Raw genomic sequence first — 15559 nt, 5'->3', positions numbered from 1 at the left:
CTCCTTTATCTTTCCCTCAGGCTGCAGGTGTTATAGTTGGAAGATGATCAAGAAAACAAAAAAGAGTGCCTTGACAGACACACACTACTACTGTTTATAGGCCTGAGGAAACAGGAATGTCTGTGGACCTGTTTGTCAGGTTGTTGAGTCTGAGCCTCCACACATCAGTCTAACCCAGTGGTTCCCAACCTTTTTTGGCTTGTGACCCCATTTTGACATCATAAATTTCTGGCGACCTCGCGATCACGTGACTGCGTGTGATCGCGGCCGTCAATCAAGATGTGCCAGCTCATATTTTTATAGGCCTACTGCATATTTTATTTGAACTCGATTTATATTCGAGAAAGTGAAAGTATAGAATACAGTTGTTTAAGATTGTGTGTTGTGTTTTTAATCATAATTTTAAAAATAATAATAATTTGTTAAAAAATACATGTGGGGCGGTGCGTGGCGCAGTGGTTAAAGCGGCCGCCCCATGTCGAGGCAACAGTCATCAACGCAGGTGTCCCCGGTTCGAATCCCGCGTCGGGCAGACCTTTCCTGCATGTCATTCCCCCACTCTCTGCCTCCCCCTTTCCTGTCTATCTCACTGTGCTAGCAAAAAAAGCCTAAAAATATACTTAAAAAAAAAAAAAAAAAAATACATGTGGCTGTTTGCTAATCGTTTCGCCAAGAGGTCAATGACCACCAGTGGATTAGCACGTCTTTCTTACTGGTACCTCGTGACTGTGACTATACCGCGGACCTCCGTTACATATTTTAATCTGTTTTTTTTTTTTCAATTACTAGACATTTCAGCTAGGTGACCCCATTTTAATTCCAGGCGACTCCACTTGGGGTCCCGACCCCAAGGTTGAAAAACACTGTCGTAACCTTTTTCAAATTTCCCTGTGTGCAAACCCATCCATTTTCATTTCATTTCAATCCACATCTCTCTGCCTGTCTCTGATTTCCTGCAGGGAGGTGTGTGATCATGAGGCTGATGTGGAAGTCTGTGGACAAGATGAGGTGTTTCAGGAAACGATCCATGTTTCCATTCTTCAGCTTCCTCATCATCTTTCTCCTCTTTTTCAACCTTTATATGGATGATGGATATGTGCTAGTAGGTTTTCCCCCTTTGAAATGTATCAAAGCATAATAATAATGCCTGAATTCTTGTGTGTGATGTTGGCTTTTGGCATTTTGCTTTTTGCTCCGTGTGCATGTGGATAATTCTAGGAGGCTGATAAAAGACAGCTGGGAGAGACGCTAATGCATCCTGAGAATTCTGAGAGATACGTCCACACGTTCAGAGACTTGTCCAATTCCTCTGGGACCATCAATGTCACCTATCGCTATCTGGCAGGAATTCCTTTACCACGTAAAAGTAGGTATTTTTAACAAAGTGATAACGTTTCTGAGGTCTGAACATATTTAAAGGGATACGCCAACATTTTTTTTTTTCGTGTCTTGCCTCACTCTCGAGTCCATGACCGGCAGACAGACACCATCCTTTCGACTGTGCGTGCAGTAACAAGGGAGATACGGGCAGAGCTGGTGCACCGCTAATTAGCTTAGCTCAAACACTGGAAGTGTATAGGTAGTGTTAGCCTGCCTCCTACCCGAGCCGAAATCAGCAGTCAGAAGCTGATTTCATTTTAGCTCTAAACTCTGTAAATATATCACTTTATTGACATTTCAAACATTTTTAGGTGAGAAAGTAGCCGTTTAGATCAGCAGTGTGTCGTTAATTTGTCTAAATACCAGCTGTTTACTATTTTGTTCGGACAAATTCGGCGCTACTCAAGCTAGCCGTTGTGACCAACGTACTTCCGGTTACTTTCACAAAATAAAACACCTGTTGCCCTTTACATACAGAAAACCATGACGATAGAATTTGTGCTTTTACTTTGAAATAGGAAGCTAACCTACCCTCGATGTAGCTAGCTTGAACCAAAATAAACCGTCTTTGCTTGAACCCTCCGTTTTGACCGATCTGGTCCCGTTACCGGCATTTGACCGCTCAAGATGCCTTACCGGAGAGTTTTGTCAGCTCTGAGACGAAGATCGGCCCGCCAGTTTCTGTTTAGAGATGCTGAAGAGTTTCTCTGATGACTTTAGGTGGAGGCAGGCTAACACTACGCACTTCCAGCGTTTGAGCTAAGCTAATTAGCGGTGCGCCAGCTCTGCCCGTATCTCCCTTGTTACTGCAGGCACAGTCGAAAGGATGGTGTCTATCTGGTTGACATGGACTCGGGAGTGAGGCAAGACACACACAAAAAAATGTTGGCGTATCCCTTTAATCACAAGCAATCTTTTCATTTCATAAGTGACTCAAAATATTTCTGTTCACAGAGTACCTTACCATTGGTTTGTCATCTGTCAAGAGGAAAAAGGGTAATTATCTCCTGGAGACAATCAAATCCATCTTTGATCAGTCCAGCTATGAGGAACTGAAAGAGATTGTTGTCGTGGTCCATCTGGCAGACTTTGACCTGGTCTGGTGTGAGAACCTGGTGCAGGAAATCACTAGAAAGTTTGCACACCACATCATAGCTGGACGCCTACTGGTGATCCACACTCCAGAGGAGTATTACCCATCTCTGGATGGGTTGAAAAGGAACTACAATGATCCAGAGGACCGGGTCCGTTTCCGATCCAAGCAGAACATTGACTATGCGTTTCTCCTCAACTTCTGCACGAACCTCTCTGACTTCTACATGATGTTGGAGGATGACGTACGCTGCTCCAGGAACTTCCTGACTGCGCTGAAGAAGGTGATCACCTCCAGGGAAGGCTCCTACTGGGTGATGCTGGAATTTTCCAAGCTGGGATACATCGGGAAGCTCTACCACTCCAAAGACCTGCCACGCCTGGCTCATTTCCTCCTCATGTTCTACCAGGAAATGCCCTGTGACTGGCTGCTTATCCACTTCAGGGGTTTGCTGGCCCAGAAGGACGTGATCCGCTTCAAGCCCTCGCTGTTCCAGCACATGGGCTACTACTCGTCTTACAAAGGAGCAGAAAACAAACTTAAGGATGACGACTTTGAGGAAGACTCCATAGACATTCCTGACAACCCTCCTGCCAGCATTTACACAAACATCAATGTCTTTGAAAACTATGATGCCTCAAAGGCATACAGTAGCATCACTGACGAATATTTCTGGGGGAAACCTCCCTGCACTGGAGATTTCTTTGTCATAATCTTTAACAAATCAATTAAAATCAGTAGAATTAAAATAGTTACGGGCACAGAGGATCGGGAGAATGACATCCTTCATCACGGAGCTCTTGAAGTGGGACAGAAGTCAGTGGAAACTAAACAGGGAAGGCAGTGCGCCTCCTACATCACATTAGGGGAGTTTAAAGGTGGAAACATTGAGGTAAACAATGTGGATCACAAGATCGGCTTTGACATAGAGTGTGTACGAATAGTCATTACTGCCAGTCAGAAAGAGTGGCTCATCATAAGAACTATCAGTTTATGGACCACACAGTCAGTGAGTCCGTTAAAGTAACTGAGGACAGTTTAAAGTTATCATTTTCATGTACAGGTCTAATTATGGATGCAGTTGCTACACGTTCATTTTGAACTAATTTCTGGGTTACTTATGTGACTTCAAAACGATCCATATTTTTTTGGGTTGTTCAGAGACCTGCTGTATCTTTTCAAGGTGATGTATTAAAATGACCAATCTGTTTATTATGGAGTCTTTATACCTATGTTACTTTTTAGAAAATCTGTATATAAAATTGTTCATACCTGACTGGTATCTTGTTTTTTCCCTCTTTAACTCGAGAGCACCTTCAAGAATTCTCCAGAATCAACACTTAAAACTATGGACCTCTTAGAATGGCCACCAACAGGTCTGCCTCTAGACTGAAGGATAGCTGTTTTTCATCCTGTGTTTCAAAGTCTGAAAATGAATGAACGATTGCCTAAATTAATGTTTTCAGTTGTAAATGTATGAACACTTCTGAGGATAATATATGTAAGTAGCTTAGCTTAAAGTAATCAGAGCACCCTCAACCTGATAATACAGAAGCTCCATTTCCATTCTCAAAGATGTTTTGAAAATGCTAAAATCAAATTAAGCCCCTTAATAATTTGCTTGAATAGGGTAAATTCATATGTTTTTCCTCCTACTAAAATGTTTGATTACATAAATAGAGGAACTGATACAACAAAACAGATGGATACCCTTATACTTTATCTTGTCAAAATCCTCAGCAGCCCAGGGTCTCATACTGTAAATACATGTAGTCTGTAGACTTTGTTTGACATTGTGTGCTGCCATCTGGTGGAGAATTTACAGCTGGACAGGGAGCCATACCTCTGGTTGATGGGACTTGTGTAAATGTATGACTTGTGTAAAGGTGAAAATATGTCCCGATCACTGGATTAAAGGTATAAAACAGAGTCATACAAATTAACAGAAATGTTCCAAATTATTTACGTGACCTTATAACAGCAAGTGTAACAGATATATTATAACATTTTACAGGTTAGTACTTTTAAATGTCAGGAATATTTTTAATATTATCAGTATTATACCTCTTCTCTGTTGAAGTCTTCTTGGTGTGTGCCAGCAAATAAGAAATAAGAATTACTTTATTAATCCTCAAGGGGGAATTCATTTGTCTGGTAGCTCTTCTACCATTTGCAGAAGAATTAAAAAGCCTGATGGCTGTAGGTAGGTACATCTCTCCGTCCTGCAGTGAAGAGAGTAGTCGTCCACCACTGTCGCTTTTTTGGTGCATCAAGGTGTGACGTCGTAGTATAGTAGCCTTAGCCCATAGTAAAATGATTGGCTACACACAGCCAAGTAACATGACAAGTCTGTGACCAAAGAGATTTGGGGTTAACAACACACTTTTTGCCAGGGAAGTTGGACTGCAGTTTCTCCACACACATCCACTTTGGGTTTTTCACCGGCCCTTAAGACATGTCTTATCTGAACCAATCGTCCATCATCTTTCCCTGACAGTTTAAAAAAATCTGACAAGGAAATAACCTTGTTCTTGTCATTCATAATATGGTGTACATCTATTTGATACCACATAAGATCAATGACATCTATCTAATTAAGGTTATGCTAATGCAAAAGCAGACTTTTTTTGACGGTAATCACCCTGTCAGTAATTACGAGTCTGAATAGTAAAAAGAATTTAACTATATAGGTCATCTCTATTCTATTAATCGATCATGTATTCATGGATTTGGTATGAATGAAAACAAACCATTGTTCAGTTTGTGTTTTCAAGATATAAATTGATTGAGGGAGTGATTGGCCTAATGCTAATCATCTGTCCTGACACACTCCATTTCCTTACTGGTCCTGACAATGGACAACAGTAGAATTAACATTAAAACATTGCCACAAATCATAAATTCATTACCTACTTTGATTCAGCATTTTGGATATGGATAGATGATTTTTTTTTTAATGTAGATTTCATACCTATATAAGTAAGTAGGCCTATTATAAATTATGTTTGAAATTGTTATTATCACCATTTTATTTATCATGTTACATTTATACATTACATTGTTCTTAATTTCATGTGCCTTGATATTTATTTCCTATTTTATATTTCATCAGTGAAATTGATTTTCATCTTTCCCCTTCTCATTTTAATTTTTAATTTGCTGTAGCACTTAGTAAATATGAAGCGTTTCAATGGTTTAACCCAGAGCCATAGATCAATCGCTCTGGTCCTATCAACAGCAAAGTGACGCGTCTTGCTACGTCATCAAACAGCGATCGTACGGCGTCAACCAAAACAGAAGCTAACGGCTACATCCATGGGCTAACGTTGGACGACTTCCCTCTGATGTTGGAGCCTAACTTCAGCAGCTGGGTTTCTCTCCTAACACCACACACAGAGAGACACACACACACCTTCACCCATCACTGGTGTCGCGGGCCGTGGGCTCCTCCACACCGAGGCTCGCTGCGTGGTGAGTTTTACGTGCTACGTGACGCTGTTGTTGTTGGTGGTGAACGTTAGCACACTGCGGTCAACTCCAGTCGTGTTTGTCCCGAGTCTGAGCAGAGGTAGGAGTTGTTTATGGTTCTGAATCGTGTTAGGACAGAGACAGTTGAACGTGTGAACCCCAGACATGGCTCTCTGTGGTGCTGGGCGGTGCGGTCGGGGCTGTGGCACTTCACCACACAGGCATTCACTGCAGTTTCAGTTCACTACACGGTATGTCATGCTAATAAACAAACTGATAGAGTTCACCTGCAGGACCCGGGAGTTCCTCAAACGGGAGCGGAATATAGGACCCTCATTTTGAAAAAGGGTCCCATGTTCCCCGTTTTTCCCAAAAAGGGTCCTATGTTCCCCGGTCGGAATACATACTGGGGAACATTGGACACTTTTTCAGAAAAAGGCGCTCTTGCTGGTCGATGGACTCTCTCTACTTATCTGATTCTGGACTCTATCTATTTGGCCTGTCAACCTGGTCTTTTTACTAAACTTAACCAACTCCTTTCTTCATTGCCTAAACCCAACCAATGGGACAACTCAACTTCTCACTCAAAAATATGCAAAAATATGCAAAGTCACTCACAACTCCTCTACAAAAATTGCATGTTCCCTGGGTCCTTTTGGGGAAAAGTGGGGAACATAGGACCCTTTTTCTAAAAAAGGGTTCTGTGTTCCCCGGTCTGGACACAGAGGTGAACATAGAACCCTTTTGGGGAAAAGGGTTCTATGTTCCCCGGTCCCATACAAAGTGGGGAACATAGGACCCGGGGAACATAGGGATGATCCCCCTACTGCTGCTTACCACCTGATGCTTGCACACACAATAGTCAACAGGCGATTTGAACACGGATGTAGTAACAGAAACTATCTGGTCGGCAGTAGCAGTGGCTGCCGAGGACACACACACACTGAATACACAGGAAGGATGTGGCCTGGTCTAAATGAGTGCTGAGACAACAAATGGTTTACATGTGACCATCTGAGTATTGCTGCAACCACAGCTCACCATCTTCTACTGTAGTCCAAACTGGTTTCATTGATATGACATTGAGTTGAGTGAACTTTAGTGATCTCTCCAGTTTCTAGACCTGAATCCAGATAAAAAAAAGTTTCAACATCTTGTTGAGTCCAGGTGATTGAGAGCAAAGGGAGGAGCTTCACAGCGTCAGTGTGGTGTTCCTTGTACAGAGCTAAACCTGCACTTCTAGTAACAATAAGGAGACACACCAGAAGAGTTTAGACTTCCCTAATGTCTCTGCACTAAGTGTGTACATCTAAAGATGGAATGTATACTGAAAAAAACAGTGGTAACATTTAGGGGAAAAAACGATTTTCTGCTTCAAGCACACAGCCAGGTCCACAGCAGAATTCACTTTCACTTTTGATGTGATGAACTGGAACACCAACTGTGAACCATTCATGGCATTAATTAGATATACAAATGAAACCAGTGGAGACAGACATGGTCTGCTCACCCAACAGAACATATTTTACTGTGTAAAATAGTTGTTTATTACCATCTAATTAATTATATGCTGACATTTGAGACATTGCTTGCTTGTTGAAACCCTTTTCTTTCTCTTCAGGCTCTGCTAAACTGAATGAGGTGTGATCTTCTGCCGGTGCTGTTCTGTAAGTGCTGCTGCCACGATGGGCCAGCAGATCTCAGGTCAGGCGGTGATGACCCGTCTGCCTGAGAAGCTAATGAAACACGCCCAGCTGGTCCGTGACAGTGGCTACCTCACCTATGAGGAGTTCCTGGCAAGAGTGGCTGAACTGAATGATGTGTAAGTCACAGGACAAATACACACAGCTTGAATTGATCACACAAGTAACTTTAAAGGGACATTGTGTAACTTCTCCTGTTATCTATTCACGAAAATCGATTATTTTGTTCAAAAGTCTGTTTTTCATTAACCAGTAATCCCCCCATCAACAAAGTGAAGTGTTCCTTTCAGCTCTGAATGAGCCGTTCATATCATTCATATCTCCATGGAGCGGGTAAGCTCGGTGCTGCTGCCATGTGGTGTCTCCATGTTTTTACGTTCAGTGGCAGCGTGACGGTAGGAAACCACGGAAACTCAGCGGAGACACCGGAGCTGTCGGCTCAGGTGGAGGTGGCGTCTGTGAAAAGTCACCGTGGTAACGCAGTGAGGAGGAATGGAGCGTTACACTGATGCTGCATTCACCTGCAGTCGGGCAGACGGCCGTCAGTAACAAACCAGATGTCATTTTAGTCACAGAAGTCCAGAGAAAGACGGTAAAACGTGGGTCAGGTAAACAATACGACATCGCCATGACAACATATTGTCAGGTGTATTGTTTTGCCTCGTGCTGACGGACCACTTGTTTACATAGAGGCTTGTTTATGCCGTTACGTGCAGCGGCTGTCGTCCGTCTGCCGTCTGCCCAATTTCACGTGAATGCAGCATGAAAAATACGACTGAGTTGCTTGCGATATACAACCGCAACGCTAGATGGGAGTAATTCCTACACAATGTACCTTTAAATGCAGTGTAATGAGCTGTTTTTTTTTTAAATAAAATGACTATGAGGGAAAAGTAACATTTGGGGATATAACCTCACTTCACAACGAACACCTGAATTATTTTATCTGGATACTTAGTGTGTTTTTGGGCAGTCTAGTTTAGTCTGTTCCAGTGTAGCTCATTTGCAGAGCTGCAGCATTTTCCCATCATCCAGGATTTGGCCCATTTTGTTCCCCAGGCCAATTAGTCCATGCCCCTGCAAATCTAATTTTATCTCACTAACTCTCAGAGAAAGTAGGAGATGTGGGATAATGTGGTTACAGTGAGGTAGTCCCAGCAATTCCAAAAATGTTGTTAAACATGTTATGCCTTTAACAGTGTCCTATATTAAATCAACTTTTGAAATCAAGTGTTCAGGGCTTCGATGCTGTCCTCTGTTGGAGCCCCTCTGGCAGCAGCTACAGCTTTTAGTCTTCTTCTAGAAGTCTCTTCAGCTTTGCACCTGGATTTGGTCTGTTTATCTTGGTATTCCTGGTATTCCTGGATCCACTGGATAAACCACCATCTTCAGGTCTCTCCACCGTTGTTTTATGGGATTTCACCCTGGGCTTTGGCTGGACCAGTTAAGGACAGACAGAGACTTGTTCTGAAGCCACTCCAGCATCATCGTCTTGGCTTTATGCCGCTGTGGTTCATTTCATGCTAAAAGCTCATGTGCACCCTGGAGCAGGTTTTGCTCAAGCAGCTCTCTGTTTTTTGGCTGAACCAGTTCTGCACCACTACCATTCTTCACTGTGGAGATAGTATAATATGTGTGATAAGCAGGGCCAGGTGTTTGCAGTTATTTTTGTCTCGTCACACCAGAGAATCTTTGTCCTCATGATCTTAGAGACCTTTATGCTGTTTGTAAAACTCCAAGTTGGCTGTGGTTTCTGTCTAGCTGCTGAGTTTGTTCACTTATCTGCAGAGGACCATCAAAACTGTTGGAGTGACTGTTTGGTGGTGGGTATCTCCCTGACCAATACCTTTCTCGCCTGGTTACTCAGTCTGGCAGATGGCAAACTCTAGGAATTTCACTAGAATTCAGGCCACTGTGGTTGCCTCAGTGATTGTGAAGTGGAAGAAAGAGCAAACAAAATGCACCTCAACGTAATCTTAATGCAACAGGCCATCTGAATATTTTTCTAAAGGAGAGATTTTACTTTTGCAAGCCTCTCTTAACATTTTCACTTCATCACAAACTATTCAGCATAGATTAATAAATCTACCGTACAATAAATTGCAGACACTGCAGGTCTGAATGCTCTCTGAGATGGATGTACTGTATGTTCAGCGCTGGAGCCTCAGGATCTTGCGAGTTTTATTATTTACCTTGAAGCTCAAGAAAACCTCTAGTCCAGTCCTTCATTTCTGATACATGGGCTGCATTCCTCATATCCCTGTGTCTATTGTGATGTCCTGTTCATCACTGTAGCAAACAGCAGTAAAACACCAAAACAGAGCGGTGCTGAAGTTGAACATTCCCTCTCCTCTCTGCTCCGTCTCTCTCAGTACGGCCAGGCTGGCTGCTGGACAGCAGAAGCACCTGCTGTTCGAGGTGCAGCCAGGATCGGATGCCACAGCCCTGTGGAAAGTGGCTGTGAGGATCGTCTGTACCAAGGTGAGACCACACCCCCATTTGCACATACTACATCACCTGCCAACCCCAGCATCCGTCATGCCTTTGGTTTTGTGACAGAGGAGACAAATGTCTGTGAAACCATACACCTTTTCATCTCTCTAATATTGGAGCCTATTCAAGAGGGTTGGACAACTTCATCAGCTAGAAAATAGTGAATAGATAAATGTTCTCCTGTTTTTTGGGAAAATGAGATAGGACAGCATTACCAAACAAGTTACTGTTTGGGTATTTTGAATCAGAAATAAGAATTTTACTTTATTTACATATAGTATTAGTCAGTATACATTGTGTGCTGGCTGGTGAGTTTCCGTTTCCATGTGGAAGAGACCTTGGTTTCAGTAAGGACTGAACTACACCCCACCACCCATCCATCATGTCAACTTAAGTTGTAAGAAGTGACTACTGCAAGTAAACCCCTTGATAATTGGTACTTGCACCAGACTATTGTTTTAAGACACAAGAATCGCTGCAGGGTTCAGAGTAAATTATTCCTGTGTATCGTATGGGTCATGTGTTTGCCTTTACCTACTTCCAGATCAACAAGGAGAACGGTATGCTGGAAGCAACACGGATCATGAACCTGTACCAGTTCATCCAGCTGTACCGTGACATCACCAGTCAGGCCACCGAGGTGCTGTGTGCAGAGGGCAGCACTGAGGGCCCGTCGGCCCAGCTCCCCTCCACAGACTCATGTCAGGCCAGCATGTGGATGGGCAGGTGGGTTCCAGTGACATGATCCTTATACAAGTATTACCCTCAGTGTGTTTTTGTTTGATTTCCATTCAGTATTTCACACCAAAGACACCAAAGTTTGTGACCACTTTGTGGAGACTAGTGGAAATGCAAAGAAAGAATCAAAGAATGACTTTTTATACAGTAGCTTACACTGGCTTTTGTTTTAACCACCCTGGTGTTGGGATTCAATTTACTGTAGGTCTCATGTAAAGACAAATCTCATGAGCCATCTGTTCAGCCATAACTTACTGTGTGTTCACACCAAAAGCTTCCAAAGCGGCAAAAACGCTCCAGGGTGTGCTTCAGACAAGACAGCTTCCAAAGCAGCAAATATTTTTAGCCGCTTTGGTCGCTCGTCACGTGACTGACGTCAAAGTTCGATCGCGCTGGTCATTGGGGAGCCGAAGGACGTCTCTATTCTGACAGGTTGCCACCGAACCGCGTCATAGCTTATTACCATAAAGTTAACCAAGGCTCAACTTCTTGTCTGGTGACGCTTTGGACTCTTTGGAAGCGTGGCTGACAGCAGTTGACCCTTTGGTTGCTCAGGTCACCGGGCTCTCATTGAAAATGAATTAACTTCCGGCGTTTTTGATGCGTTGGAAGCTTTTGGTGTGTGAACGCACAGTTAATAATGTCAGGTAAAGCTGGACTTGTATTCTTATAGAAGACCATATGTCAAGTAAAATAGGTTGTTCATGGTGATAGATATAAAGGCGTTTTTAATTTTAGCTTGTTCATCATGAACTAGAACAATGACATAGCTGAACAACAAGAAAAGAAGGACTGAGTTGCCCTACAAGCTTCTACACTGACAAGTTAACATTTTTCAATAGAATACCTGGTTATCCCAGGAAAATGATATGTGATTCATGGCAGTTGAGGAGGTGCCAAGTACAAATTAAACACCTGACTAATGAAGAATCATCCAACCTTAAGTGAAGTTCCAGATTAAGATATATTTTAATAAATTATTAATAATTAGAGTTGAGCCCCTTCTGTTTGCATTTGTGTACAGAGTGAAGCAGCTGACTGATGAGGAGGAGTGCTGTATCTGCATGGATGGGAAGGCCGACCTCATCCTGCCTTGTGCACACAGCTTCTGTCAGAAATGCATCGATAAATGGTAATAGGTTAATTGTTTGAGAAAATGCAAACTTCCCATGCTATTCTATCTTGTAAATCATTGTAGTTTTCTCATAGAAAAGTTTTCTTACAGTTATTACACATTTGCCTCTGTTTCTACAGGAGTGGGCAGAGCAGAAACTGTCCAATATGCCGCCTGCAGGTGACCGCTGCCAATGACTCATGGGTCATGTCTGATTTCCCCACAGAGGACGACATAGCCGGCTACATCCTAAACTTGGCTGATGAGGCAGGCCACCCACACAGGCCTTAACTTAAATCTGAAACTGACTCATACAAAGTAGACTTTGCAACACAAAATGCTACTGTCACTGACAAGGAGATTTTTTTTTCTTCTAAAAAGCAAACAACACAGAAGAATCATGCATGTTGATGAAGCTGATTTCCTGGATACATTCCTCATAATTCACCAGGCTATTTCCAAGAAAGGTCTCCACAACGTGGTACTATATATAAAAGAGAACTGAAAAATAATAATCATTACTATAGCTATCAACATATCAAAACAAATGTGAAATTGTGTAATAGGTAAGTGAAACATGCTGATGTCAATGTCCACCAATATCCAAGACTAACAAGAATTTTTAATGAGTTAGAAAATGTGCCATAGTGAAAGAGTGACTTTTTACTTCTTACTTACTTTACATCTTACTAGGAAACTCAGATGGGTATTAAAATTTGTTTAAAGGGATACTTCACCCAAAATCGGTAATTCACCAATTGTCTAAAGTGTTTTGATGACTCTGAAAGTACTTCAAACCCTTCCTTGGCATGACGGTGAATAGAAAATTGGTGAATTATCGATTTTGGGTGAAGTATCCCTTTAAATATATATTCACTAACCCCCGCTATTAATTTTCAAGACTACAAAATTATTTAGTAATGTAACGAGCAGGTGCTAAATAACTTATTAACAATAAATCAATCTCTCTCCTAATTACTACCAAGGGGTGCAGGCCTTTCCTTGAAAGCTTTCTCAGAAATATCCAAGTAATTGACAGCTACAGCTACAACCCCATCATTTTTTAATGAAATTATGAGAAGGTCTCCAGGAAATCAGTTGGAAACCATGACCTCCGTAAAATCAAGTGTTGATACAAAGCCCTTTCCCTTCAAATCCTGAAAAATCTCTGTCACCCATGTATTGTAGACGTGGTGCTTAATGGGAACTGTGTGATTATATGTTGTCAGAAGTGAAAATTCAGTATTTCTGGTATGCTGTAATAATATACTCTATTCATTTAACACGCAGAATAACCAAAAGTACAGCTCTTGCTGGGTTGACATATCCTACACAAGGAAGAAGGAAAACTAGGAACTTTATGATATAGAGCTTGATCCAAGTTAAAGTTTCTTTCCATGCCAATGTAAATGTGACAGAAGATGAAATGGATGTGGCAAACAGAAGTCAGCTCTCACATTCAGAGAGGGCTGATGCATATGACTCCTACATATTCATATTTTTATTTAAAGGAATAATTCAGAATTTCTGAAAACATTGGCTTGATGGCAAAGAGTTAAATGGAAAGATTAATGCCACTCTCCTGTCTGTCTGTAGCAGATAATCTGACACAGACAGTCTGGCATACTGTACAACCGCCCCGCAAAACAACAACCTGACATTTTTAGACGTGTATGGTTGTGTTGAATAGTGAGCATTACAAGTTATTGGAGGTGAATTTCAGTAGCCTTGGATGGCAGCTTCCCTCTGTTTTCAGCCTTAATGCTAAGCTTTACAGCTGCAGGCCGGTGAAAGTGGTGTTGATTCTGTCATCAGAATCGAGCAGAAAGCAAAATAAGCACATATCCCAAACTGTAGCCTATAACTTTTGCTTCAAGTGCAAATCTAAGATGTAAAACACACCGTCTTTATCCCAGAGCATCTGGTCCAATTGAAGGCAAATTTAGTTTCCACATGTCAACAAAGAACAACAAAGTTGTTCTGTTGTTGGTGCATCTTTATTTCTTACATGATCTGTTTTATGAGCTTTGTTATGTGAACCTGTTAAAGATGAATGCTCTGATCTGCTACACCAAGACAGTCTGGGTGAAACAGGTTGGATTTATTTTACATGATTTCATTTTCTTGGTTTGCTCTAGTGTCCTTTTTACAATGGGAAATAACTGATATTTGACTTTTGTCATCTTTTAATTGTATTTTTTTCCCATGATTGTATTAGAATTATTTTGACCTGATTACCATAGAAATACTGTAGTTCACATGCCTAAAGTAGCTACTCTTATATTTGTCATGCTGTTAATTCAAGATAACTGATTTATAGAGATAGGCAGCTTTTGAGTTTCCACTGACTTCCTCTAGGACGACAATTATGGAGAATTTAGAGCCACAAAATAGTTTTTTATTTTAAATATTTTTTTCTGTCCTGGTTTCCAATCAAATAAGTCACAGACAGCACTTGAAGCTTAAGTGGATGTTTTTGTGATCTATTTGAACCGGATCCATGAAATGTGAATATGTATGAATTAATTTCCTGAGTGATAAATTTCTATTTTACTAAAAATCTAAATCTTTACTTCAAGTTGTGAAGTTGCTTGTTTAGCTTTTCGTGTGACATTGCATTTGACCATATTTAGATATTTTAAAATGTTTCTCCCAGTATCAGACAATAACACAAAGACGTATGGTAAGTCTGTACTATATTTGCCTACCTTTTTAATTTTTGTTGTCCATAGACCATAAAAGTTACATTTTATCACACCAAAAGTCATTTTGGCTTGACCATGCTGACAAATTGCACTTTAAAACATCACCATAGCTTACTTGATGTTTGTACACAAATACTGAAGATTTTATCTCTCCGATGGAAAATATTATCTGTCACTGTAATCCAGCAGCAGTTTAGACATTGTTTGATCACTACACGACTCCATGGTCAACTGAGATGTTATTAAAACATTTGATAAGTGAAATGTTGAATGTGATTTCAAGGCCACTTTCATAAAACGTCTGATCCTGCGTACACAAACTGTATGTGCAAATGGCTGTGTAATGTCATGTTCCGACCTTAAGGTGGTAGGATTATCCTATCCATGAGTTCTAGCAGTATTTGCAAAACTGAATTGAGGTGCATTACAACTGATATATTAGTCAATTATACTGTATTGTTAATAAAAAAAGACCCTCACTTTTTGCACTTTAAACTTTGTTCTGGTGGACTGTCTTTATATACAGTAATGACACATTGTATAATTGACCATCTAAAACTTTTATCTCTTCATATGCAATAAAAACCTATCGCTGTCATGTACCATTGATGCTATGTTCTATATAGGGTTTTTTCATTATTGTTTTTATTATTTTTTCCTTTAATATATTATTTTAGCCAAGTGCTCTGTCATTTTTACAGAATAATAAGACAATAAATAATAAATCCTTACATGGAATAGATGCTCTTTTCAAAACCTGCAGATAGGCTACCCTGGTATTTGTAGTTTCTCCTGCTTGTTAGTGCTGACCAACATCTTTCTCAATGTGAAAAGTTCACCATGATCTGGTTTTTCCTCTCATGGG

At 41.1% G+C, this 15559-nt stretch overlaps 2 protein-coding genes across 5 annotated transcripts in view; both read left to right on the top strand.

Moving 5' to 3' along the window:
* The window catches only part of LOC310987845 (alpha-1,3-mannosyl-glycoprotein 4-beta-N-acetylglucosaminyltransferase C-like), a 59747-nt gene extending 56076 nt beyond the window's left edge, over positions 1 to 3671 (top strand). For all 3 annotated transcript variants that reach the window (XM_083974300.1, XM_083974302.1, XM_083974301.1), the window contains 3 exons: positions 960 to 1102; positions 1219 to 1366; positions 2335 to 3671. In XM_083974300.1, coding sequence (XP_083830426.1) covers positions 974 to 1102; positions 1219 to 1366; positions 2335 to 3500 — 1443 coding nt within the window. In that variant the 5' untranslated portion in view covers positions 960 to 973 and the 3' untranslated portion in view covers positions 3501 to 3671. The remainder of the gene's footprint in view (positions 1 to 959; positions 1103 to 1218; positions 1367 to 2334) is intronic.
* A 2083-nt stretch (positions 3672 to 5754) lies between these two features.
* On the top strand, positions 5755 to 15286 carry rnf141 (ring finger protein 141). 2 transcript variants are annotated; one of them, XM_083973640.1, is made up of 6 exons: positions 5755 to 5944; positions 7563 to 7763; positions 10017 to 10125; positions 10682 to 10863; positions 11900 to 12007; positions 12130 to 15286. In XM_083973640.1, exons 2-6 carry the CDS (start codon positions 7627 to 7629, stop codon positions 12278 to 12280), a joined length of 687 nt encoding a protein of 228 aa, XP_083829766.1. In that variant the 5' UTR covers positions 5755 to 5944; positions 7563 to 7626; the 3' UTR covers positions 12281 to 15286. The 2 variants fall into 2 exon arrangements, with proteins under 2 accessions (XP_083829766.1, XP_083829767.1); XM_083973641.1 differs by lacking the exon at positions 5755 to 5944 and adding an exon at positions 6105 to 6192.
* The last annotated feature ends 273 nt before the right edge of the window (positions 15287 to 15559 follow it).

This window comes from Trachurus trachurus, assembly GCF_905171665.1.
Source record: "Trachurus trachurus genome assembly, chromosome: 6".
Taxonomy (NCBI): Eukaryota; Metazoa; Chordata; class Actinopteri; order Carangiformes; family Carangidae; genus Trachurus; species Trachurus trachurus.
Note: the sequence above shows the minus strand (reverse complement) of the source record. Positions and strands in the feature narration are given on the sequence as shown.